This window comes from Cryptotermes secundus, unplaced genomic scaffold, assembly GCF_002891405.2.
Source record: "Cryptotermes secundus unplaced genomic scaffold, Csec_1.0 scaffold94, whole genome shotgun sequence".
Taxonomy (NCBI): Eukaryota; Metazoa; Arthropoda; class Insecta; order Blattodea; family Kalotermitidae; genus Cryptotermes; species Cryptotermes secundus.
Window position 1 is genome coordinate 1,687,747 of NW_019737391.1, and position 11,451 is coordinate 1,699,197.

Here is an 11,451-nt window from a genome sequence, read left to right on the forward strand (position 1 = left end):
ACAAACACAGAAAAACGCACACAAACATCCATGCCCTGAGTGGGATTCGAACCCACGATCTCGGTTTCCGAGCGAGCGAAGACAGTGCATGCCTTAGACCGCTCGGCTACCGTGACCGGCTTACCTTTACCTTATCTTTTATTATTCGGTTGGGTAAATGTACCGACTTTCCACTCAGGGCATGGATGTTTGTGTGCGTTTTTATGTATTTGTGTACGGGTAGAGGCCTTGCGACGAGCTGACCACTCGCCCAAGGAGTCCTACCAAATGTCAAAGATCTGGTAAAACTAAGTGAAACGGAGAGTTTCATGGAGGTAGGTCTAGGTCCAAATGAGGGCTGTAGCGCCAATGAAAAAAAAAATATTTCGACTGCAATCCTGTGTACTTTCAAAAACACTGAAAATAAAGAGATAAAGACATATTTTTTGCCCATTGATGTATAAGCGTATGTATTCTTTAAGGATTAGTATAAAGTTATGTTTCGAAACGAAGTGCTTAGCAAAATATTCGGACTTAAGAAGGATGAAGTTACAGAACAATTTAGCAGATATAAAATTCTGGCGTAAAAGGGACTATTTTTTTAATTCGCTTAATGGAGGGTGGAGTCCAACTGGGTCCATTCGGCGCGGCGGCCACTGATTGACTATTGTAGCGTGCCCCGGGCAATTATGATGATGGAGAATTTGGTGGAATGAAGATTGGTAGGGGAAACCGAATTACACAGAGAAAACCAGCCCCAGCGCCACTTCGTCCACCACAAATTCCACTTAACCAGACACGGGATCGAACCCGGGCCGCTGCAGTGTGAAGCCAGCGACTAACCGCTTGAGCTATGGCACGGCTTTAAAAGGGACTAAGTAAGTGAACAGTGTAGTAGGTATTGTGACGTGTATACCAATTGATAGGCAACGTCTCGGTAAACACATGCTTGCGGAAGCAACCGCGCGCAACAATAGCACGTCCACTGCCTGGCAGTGGATCAGTAAATAAGCCGCATTAACACTAGAGGCTGTGTTTTCTGCGTGGTCCGTGCAAACTTGTTATAAATAAGTGTTCGAAAGCACAAAGCACAAACGGTGGGCTGTATAAAGTGCATAGAAGAGCGACAGCGCTATAATTTCCTGTAGTCCCGAGTTGAATGTATAAGGTGTCAATTATCCAATCCGGAACCCGTCTTATAAGTCACAAGCAGAATCCCCTTTACACGAGACAATATAATATTCGGACGCAAAATGGACGAAATAAATGAGAAGTTTAGTACATTATAACGAAAAACTGAGCGATTTATCCAGGGTTTTGTATCAGAGAGACTAATGCTTGAGCATGTAAAAAAATAAGAATAATTTACCACAAGGAATATTTCGCTTATAATTAAATATTGTCACGTGTATGGGGTACGCGTGACGAAATTACGGGTTCTAGTTCAGATAACGTTACGGAAGCGTAAACTCTAACGCGTACGCGTGTCTGGAGAGGAACCCAAGCTCTGAGCAGGATCTGAACACAGAAACTCCGTTCTCCGCGTTAGTACCCCCGTTCTACCAGACCGATCATTTACAGCGCACATATCAAGAGAGAATAGTGTACAGCCGTTGGCGAAACGTAATTACCTGGTTATTTGGGGAATAACTGATCCAGTTCATGTTTCGGTGTGAATGCGTAAAACAGATTTTATCATGTTACAACCAAGAGAGAACGCCGATAAACACCGGAAAGGGGGAATAGTACAAACAACGCAATTGGTGCCCCTCTCTATCACCTATGTGTTTATGTATTTCACATCTGAAGTGAATAATTGGCTGGGATTGACTCATGTTTGTGATTGCGGTCTAAATAAATTAGCTTTATTATCTAGCAGTAATTCTTGCGATAAATTTTCTTCATTTTATTTGCGTATATTCATCTTCCTATTTAACTAAACACCTCACATTGTCTGTAAATGGATATTCACATATTAAATGACGAATCATTTTTCAACTAAACAATATCCACGAAATTTTCATGTACCTCAGAATAGTCTAAATCACAAAACCAGCCTCCGAACATTTGTGGATTCATTATATCACAATTATATTAAATATTGGTTCAGTTATTTGTTGGTTGCCGTGACGGACTATGGGCTGGTCGACCGAGGTTCGATTTACTGCAACAGCAAAATATTCTTCTCCTCTCAAAAAACTTCCCAGGGGCACGCGGTAACATAGTCGATTGAGGCACTATGCTACAAGCCGGAAGGTTCCGTGTTCAAGTCCCGATGATGTGGATTATATTCAATGTACTTAATCCTTCCAGCCGCAATATTGTCCTGGGGTTGACTCAGCTCCTAGCAGAAATGAGTACCAGGAATCTTCCTGGGGGTTAAAGGGCGGTCGGAGCGTAAGGCTGATAACCTCACCGCCATCTGTGAGCCGATTGTCTAGAAAATGTGGGAGCCTCGACGTCTCACAAACATATGGGCCTTCATGGCCTGTTACAGGGATAGCTTCACTTTTACTTTTTACCTCCAATTCCCCATATATCTTCATGTCATGGTGCTGACTAGCGTAAAGGAACAACTTTACCTTCGTCTTGCGAGTTTCATATTGGAATTGTTTGGAGCTCAATCCATATCAATGCATAATGTAACATGAAGTAACTGTTTCTCAAGGCCGCGCCATAGATCAAGCGGTTAATCGCTGGCTTCCCACCGCGGCGGCCCGGGTTCGATCAAGTGGGATTTGTGGTGGACAGAGTGGCGCTGAGGAAGGTTTTCTCCGAGTACTTCGGTTTCCCCTGCCAATCTTCATTCCACCAATTGCTCCACAATCACCCTAACCTATCATCTGGGGCTGTTACAATAGGCCAGATGTGGCCGCAGTACAAGGGACTTTTTGTGCGTGGTTTGGCTATGTGTTCCCCCGAAACGACAGTCAACCTTCAACTGAGTACACGGCGCTGTACTCCAGAAGATAGAACTCTTCATAAACACAGTGCGTTCAGTTAAGGAGGAAACTTCGCAACACCGCTGACCCGGCCCAACATTCCTCACAGATTGCTGCTGTAACTGCTGATAGCAGAATGACTCATCAGCGCTGATAAACGCGAGCCGTTACAGTTACAGCAGCAATCTGTGAGAAATGTTGGTCCCGGTCAACGGTGTTGCGGAGTTTCCTCCTTGATTGAACGCCATGTATATCGTTTGTCGATCGATCAATCAGAACTTGAAGTATGACAGGAAGTATTGTTTCCATGTTCACAGTTCCCAAAGTAGAGATTGTGGACGAGCGAGGGGATGCCATTCCTGACAAGTTCTACAAGGCGGGGAGCACTATAGAGCTGAAGTGTGTTATCAGTCAGGTGGCCCAGCCGTCCAGCTACGTCACGTGGAAACACGGCCAGAGGATGCTCAACTACGACACATCGCGCGGGGGTATCAGGTAAGTCAGTCGCTTGTGACACCAAGTTCATCTATATTGTAGCGTGTAGAACCGTTGCTATGCAACGACCTCGAGGTGGGCGGTTATATCAACGCCGTTTCTTGGCAACGATCCCGTAAACACGTTCCTATTGTTAGGCAACATTTGGGCTACAACAATAGAAGAGCTTTCTATGTGGCACGTGTCTAGATGTTACAAGCAAGGGACAAGGTTAGAGCTTAGTCAGTTCTGTACGGGATTATGTGAAAAGAGGACTTGAGCTGAAGGCAGAGTATTATCCATTGTTGGAACCGTTGCCTGGAAACGTCTAGTAACCGACTGAAAATACTAGACTGTGTGCTCTAGTGAACTGTAAAATGTGGAAATATGGATAGTGGTATAGTTATTTGAAGTTACGGCCTGTGAGTGTTGAATAAATCTATTTACCAATCCAAACCCCGTCTATAGTCACACATACGACGGCGAATATTTGTTTTCCTTTCTCCTCCCTTTCTTCTCGTGTTTAATGTATGTACGATCTGTCCCATGTTCTCTGATTTCATCGCCATCAAAATGCTTGGTGACGTGCGAAAGGAAGAACAAAAGAGAATTTAAAAAATGATATAAAGTGTAGATTCACGATTAGTACTCTGGAATGAACATTGTTGTTATGAAATAATCAAGGGACTTGAGATGGCAGAGACATGTAGCACACTTTGGTAAGATAAAAAACTAATATAAAACGTGAACTAAAAAAGCTAAAATCAATAAATTGGAAAACCTAGACATAGATGGAAGTTTGATATTAAAATTTAACTGAAGTATTAAGAATGTGAGATTGTGGGGTGGATTCAGCTGGCTCAGACTGATTCATTAGTCATGATTGAGAATATGACAATGAACCCTCGGATACAAAAGAAGGTACTGTATCAGCTTCCCAAGAAGAAGTATTTATGTTGGATTTAACAAACTTCATAAATAGAGACAATTTTAATTTTATTACTCATTATTGCTGTTCCCTGTTGACCACCCGATATTAATAGTTACCTCAAAGTAGAGCCTGTGGCCACGCACATCAACTGTTCCCACAACAAAACCAGGTTTGAAACCAGTAATCACATACATAATCACTTTATTAAGCTCAGTTTGACGCAGTGGTTTCACGCCTGGTAACACAGAGATCGAGCTTCCGAAACGTGTTTCGTTGAAAAGTAAATTTAAAGGCAAAGCTGTCCTCTAACAGGCCGTGGAGGCCCATAGGATGTGAGACGTTGAGGCTCCCACCTTTCCTAAACAATCCGCTCAGAGATGACGGTGAGGTCATCAGCCTTACGCGCCAAGCTATCCCTATAGCAGGCCGTAGAGGCCCATTAGGTTGTGAGACGTCGAGGCTCCCACATTTTCTAGAAAATTCGCTGACAGATAGCGGCGAGGTTGTCAGTTATACACGCCAAGCTATCCCTGTAAGAGGCCGTGGATGCCCATATTGTTGTGAGACGCCGAGGCTCCCACATTTTCCAGACAATCGTCTCAGATGGAGACGAGGTTGTCAGCCTTACCCGCCGGCCGCCATTTACCCCCAGGAAGATTCCTGATACTCATTTCTGTTAGAGGTTGAGTCGACCCCTGGTGCGGTTGAAAGGATTAGGTCAAGAGAAACATAATAACCTCATCGGGAATCGAGCCCACGAACTTCCAGCTTTTAGCACAGTGCCTCATACCGCGTCCTCTTCATTATAAAGTACGATGTATAACGCCCAAGAAAATAAAGCTTATTTATCAGAAGCATACAGCACATTGTTCAAATATTCTTTAAATTGGCACAGGGCCACAGAAAAAGTGTGTAGTAACGCAATAGACTTGAAAGGATTCTGACGATGGTGTATACTGTACTTCTTTTGGCTTATTTTGGACTTCACCCATCGTCCGGTATATAAAAGACAAAAAAAACACGACGTTTCGGAGACTGGATCTGTCTCCGTCTTCAGGTGGATAGGGAGGTTAAACCTACTCAGTTGGGCCCCTTAGAAAGAGCTGTCCAGTGATTGAGACTAGCTCTTTCTAAGGGGCCCAACTGAGTAGGTTTAACCTCCCTATCCACCTGAAGACGGAGACAGATCCAGTCTCCGAAACGTCGTGTTTTTTGTCTTTTATATACCGGACGATGGGTGAAGTCCAAAATAAGCCAAAAGAAGTAGAGTAACGCAATGTAAGCGAGGAATTATTACTTGTATGATAGGATACACGTCGTTTTCTTTTAGGATATCACTGAGAAGTTTCAAGCGTCGATAATGTTTTGCTTTAGCGTTAGCATTTTGCTAGATTGCCGAGTATTTGTACTATTTTATTCGCGCTTAGTTGGAAGATATTTCCGGAGGACAGGAATGTAAAACCTTCCCTTGAAACAAATCAGACTTTCTCCACGCTCAGTTTAATAAGGACGGACTAACAGCTTACAGACGCCTTTTTTTTTAGCAGCTCGAAACTTTAAAATTAGAAAGTTTTCGTCACATAATTCAGCATTTCTTATCTTCTTCGCTGTAGGAAATTCTGAAAAATAGTAGGCACAAAATTCAATAAATTAAATCAGTTCTTAATTGGAAGTTATATCCATTCTCTCATAAGATTATCCAATTCCGAGATGACAAGTTATCTTAAAGTTGTTTACGGACAATTATTTAAACAGTTGAGAATCCAAAGTTATTATAAATGTTCCCTTAACTTTAAGCTTCTTCACGTTACGGGAAACGTCTGCATATTTTGGATTCTTTTTAGTCTCTATGAAAGGAATTCCTGTGCAAAAATGTTCTAATCGCAAACGACAAATATTTTTTATTGTTGTATAATTAGTTCTGATTAAATGGAAAGGCAGAACTTATTAAACTCGGGCAATGCTTACTACCATTCAATTCAGAGCCTTTTGTCTTCCTGTCTGTTGTCCGAAACCCATAAAATTAAAATATACAGAACTATAATTTTGCCAGTAGATTTTATAAGCGTCGAACTTGGCGATGACGTTAAGGCAAGTACGAGTACTTAGACTGAGGGTGTTTGAGAGAATGGGGCTGATGAGAATATTTGGACCGAAAAATAACGAAACACTAGAAAGCTGGAGAAGATTACGTAATGAAGAGCTTCTGAACTTGTAATTTTCACCAAATACAATTAGAATAATCAGGTCAAAGGCGCTGTGATGGGCAGGGAATGAAGCATGAAGAGAAGGTTAATTCATACAGGGCTTTTGTGGGAAAGCTAAAAGGAAAGAAACCACTAGGAAGACCAAGAGATAGGTGGGTTGATAATATAAAAAATGGATCTTATAGAGGTAGAGTGAGGTGGTATGGACTGGATTGATCTGACTCAGGAAAGGGGCGACTGGCGGGATCTTGTGAACAAGACAATGCACCTTTGGATTCCGTGAAATGTTGAGAAATTCTTGAATATCTGAGGAGCTGGTGGCTTCTCCAGTAGGACTCAGCTCCATGGAGTTAGTTGGGTACAGTTAATTTAGCATGGGGTACGCGTTAGCGTAGTTGGTTGAGGCACTGTGCTACAAGCAGAAAGGTCGAGAGGTAGATTTTTTTCTCAATTTGACTAATCGTTCCAGCCGCACTATGGCCCTAGGTTCGACTCAGCCTCTGTACTAGAAATCTTCCTGTGGGTTAAAGGGTGGCCGGGGCGTAAGGCTGAAAAACTTACCGCCATCAATGGGCCGATTGTCTAGAGAATATGTGGGAGTCTCGACGTCTCACAACCTTGCAGGCCTCCACGGCCTGTTACACGGGATAGCCTCACAATTTTTACCTCGAACAGTGAGTAACAATAGAAGAAAATATACAAAGATGAAGTTTTACTAGGCCGATCACGGTGGCCGCCTGGTCTAAGGCACGAACTTTCTTCGCTCGCTCGAACGCTGGGATCGTGGGTTCGAATTTCACTCAAAGGCATGGATGTTTGTGTGTGTGTTTATTCTGCGTTTGTGTTCTCCTGTATTTAGGTAGCATCCGTGCGACGGGCTGATCACCCGTCCAAGGAGTCTTACCGTCCATGTTTAAAAGGTTAAGGTACTGAAGAAGAGGCAAGAACAGCACAAACGGCTCTAGAGCCATTTACGAATGAATGAAGGAAGGTATGCAAATTTTACAAAAGTAAAAATTTTACACATTTACACTTAAAGGCGGATCCGAAATTTTGATTATTATGAGAAAACAGGAGGCAAAAATTGAAACTGCAGAAATGAAATTCTTGTAGAGCGTAGCAGACTACATAATTAGGGACTAAATAAGAAGTCCTAACATTAAGAAAGAGTTGAACATCTTTAATCTAAATGCTAAAAGTCTAAAACCCACATCACAGTGGAAATACCGCCTGCAACGAATGGACGGCAGGCGGATTCCAACGGAAATTCTAACATTCAACACCCCCCCCCGCACCCACCCAAAAGAAGAAAACGGTGGCGGTGAGGTTGTCAGCCATACGCGCCGGCCGCCCTTTACCCTCAGGAAGATGCCTGGTACTCATTTCTATTAGAGGCTGAATAGACCCCAGGGCCCATAGTGCGGCTGGAAGGATTAGGTCAATTGAAAAAAATCCATCTCCTCGGGACTCGAACCCTCTACCTACAAGCTTGTAGCATAGTTGCTCAACCAACTACGCTACCGCGTGCCCCACTCTTCCAGGTATGCTACTAAATTGAGTCGCTTTATCTCAAACATGGGAATAACATTTCCTACGTGAATCCATGAAATTCCTTTGCGTCTACACCACGCGGTGCACCATCTGAGGAATGCAAAACAGAGGACATTGCAAAATGAAGTTATTCAACAATGAAAATATATTTAGGGAGTATTTGGTTGTATGTTAACCGTAGACTGGGATTCACCGTAGTGTAATATAGCAAAGCAATGACGTCGGGACACCCTACGTCGTTTTGTGCCGCGCTGTATGATACCACCGCAACGTAACATCAGCCATTCGTCGTGACGCCGGGAAAGCTTTGTCTGTTCATTTCCCATTAGTTAACTATTCATGAATGTCAACCTCAATACTCATCAGAGGTTTGTGAATTTGCATGTTTGTTACTGTGTGTGTGTGTCTGTCATGCGTATTGCCGCGTGGTAGGGAGACGCACGAAAAAGTTTGAATAGGGTTACGCACTGAATGTATTCCACCTTCTATTGTTACATAGTCATGTTGTACACAGAAAGCCCTCGTTATAACGAACCAGGAAATAACGAATCTCGGGAATAACGGGCAAAGTCTGACTGTGTACAGTTGTGAATTCTTAATGATATTCAGCCACTAAGAAGTTATCTAATTAGAAAGTTATTTAAAACAGGAAGTTCTTTAAGGAACCAATCATCTAATTCGCTTGATGCGACACGGATCACACAGAAAACAATTCGTCAAACAATTATTCTGTTGTGAAGAAAGCCTCAAATCTTACAATTATTCTGTTGTGTTTGTATTTGTTGCCGGGGCACGGTTTTTACGGAGCCGTTGCCTGACAACAATACGGGGATTTTTAACGAATCGTTTCCCAGCAGCGAGAAGGGATACACATACAGATACACAAACTGATAGGGGAGATTTTTTAAGTGCGCCGTTGAGATGAGCCCACGTGCCATTATATACATAACCAATTTCATGAAGATTGGTTCAGCCATTCAAGAGTTAATAAGGCGGGTATAGAGACAGACAGCATGGAGATCGTATAAGCCTACTTTCATTATTTTTCAGACTAAAAGAAAGTATGCTAACAAGCAAGAACCTCAACATAAATGCCTTTATATAATCTATGTATTTCTCTGTTTATAGTGTGTATTGTCCATGTATTCTATGGTGTACTTCCACGAATATCCCTTAACTCGGTTATACAGGACATAGGAGATAACGGACACTCTCTCCCACTCTTGGTCCTTTATAATGAGTGTTTGCTGTGTTTGTATATTTATCGCGCTGTTAGCATGGGGAGTTGATTTGAAGCGTTAATATCAGACACATCACTGCATACCCGGGGGAACATATGGAAGATTTCAAACTTACAGTTCATTTAAATGATATTTAAAAGCCCAGTTCCAGCTTCGTGTAGTTGAGACGGCAGAGGCTACTGAGAATTACAGAAGGCAATAAAAGATGTTACTTAATATCTGAAACACCGGTATGTGCAAGCCTCGAGGGAAAGTGCATGTTGGGAGGACTTAAAGAAAGTGTTCAAATCAGCAGTGAAAGTCTGAGCCGTCCCTAGAGGCCTAAACTTTAGCGGGACAGACAATAAAAAAGAACATAAAAAAGGAATTCTATCTTCTAAGATATAACGCCACGTAATCCTGTGAAAATAAACCGCCTTTATGGGAAAAGATATTGTGATGTGTTTTGTCACTGAAGACGCCGTTCGGATTGTTAATTTGTTTATTTAACAACCTGCCAATCGTAACGACAATTAATTATAACACAGTTGAGGGCTTACACAATTTATAAACCCTACAGAACAATCTATTCACTCTATCTTCAATAGTCTTCACTTATTCACAGTACAACATGGAAGCTATACCCGTGTCACTGTATTACTCACTCACAATGCCTTCTCACACTATTTCCTCTAATCACATATTCCGGTCTTCTTCACTATTCACTCGCTACAACTGAACTCGGCGACTGCTACAGTTCAACTGACTGCTTAGGCTTCCAGTTCTCTTATAAACATTTAGCCGGACAGCGGAAAACGCACTTCGCTTCACTGTTGCGTAATCTCCGTAATTACAGGCTTTGCTGGGGAACACTGCCGAGGGTTGTTTATTGCTGCGTAGCAACCAGCGCGCTTCGGCTCGGCTCGGTTCACTTCGGTTCGACTCGGAGAAACACCGCTTTCCTTACTGTTGCGTAACTTGGCAATCGAACATTTATCAAGGGTCTGTCTTCGTGGTAACTCGTTCCACCTCCCGTTGCCCAGCAACAGTTAGACATGTCACAATATTATATCCATTTTCAGGGTCGAAAAGTAAGTTAAGCAAGAAATCAGCATGCAACAAGCTGACTGCTCTTATGTTGGGTTCTTTCTTGGCTTACTTTTCTACCCTGAGGATTGAAGCGTCCGTTGACTTTCATCAGCTTTCACGGTGTTACAGTTCAGAAGGCAGACTCTTCATGTTTATTTCTATGGTAATATCGAATCTAAGAAGACCGAGAAACTTCAATCCTACCTCCCGTCCACATTATGGTGATTAACAAATTAACATACTTTGGAAGGGACAAAAGAATATCCGTGTTCTCAGAATTGTACAACATCTGTACCTACGCTCTATGGGAAAATTGGAGAGATTTTTAATTTTAAAGCACGTAGTGTATATATATCTATATTATGACCCTTGGGTTTTCATATCAGAACGCAAATAAGTATGGATTATTGTTGTTATTATTATTATTTGGAAATTGTTGGTCTCCGAGTTCCTGCTCGGTATATCAGAGACTTCGCATTGTTCAGTGTGTACGCCTCATCTAAAAATTGCCCCTCTGCTAGATATGCATCAGCTGCTAATGTTGTTTGCAGGGACGTTAACGTATTTCGAGCCAACAACATTTCTTTTAATCATATGTTATAATATTGTAACATGTTGCGCAACGGAGAACCCCTCCCTACCCAGCAGCAACGTGGCAACTCAGGCCACAGGTGCGTGGCGGTAACGTAGCGCTCCCTCCCACCCCTCCGCGGTGACGTAACGCGCAACGCTACGTACCCGTAATCAACTTCCTACTGTGACGTGGCACGCAACAGGCAACACTGCGGCTACCGCACAGCAGCTACCAATCAGTTGTAATGTGGGCAGTCGCCGAGTTGTAATGTGGACAGTCGCCGAGTTGAGTCGTACTTGGCCATCGCCGAGGTTAGTTCCGAGCAAGCCTACGAGCGAGTGTGTTATCAACAGTTCTCCAGTCAGCCGACTACAGTTGGAGTATAGCAGCCGTCGCGGAAAGAAGAACCGGACGTGTGTGTGATTGTGTAATTGGGAGCGTGTGATACAGTGATACATAGCTCCCCTACTGTAAACGTGTAGAC

General features: G+C 42.8%; 1 protein-coding gene across 1 annotated transcript in view; it reads left to right on the plus strand.

Annotated features, from left to right (window-relative positions):
- The window catches only part of LOC111870260 (peroxidasin), a 385,708-nt gene that overhangs the window by 286,065 nt on the left and 88,192 nt on the right, over positions 1 to 11,451 (plus strand). Inside the window, exon 4 of the mRNA XM_023862384.2 lies at positions 3,239 to 3,416. Coding sequence (XP_023718152.1) covers positions 3,239 to 3,416 — 178 coding nt within the window. The remainder of the gene's footprint in view (positions 1 to 3,238; positions 3,417 to 11,451) is intronic.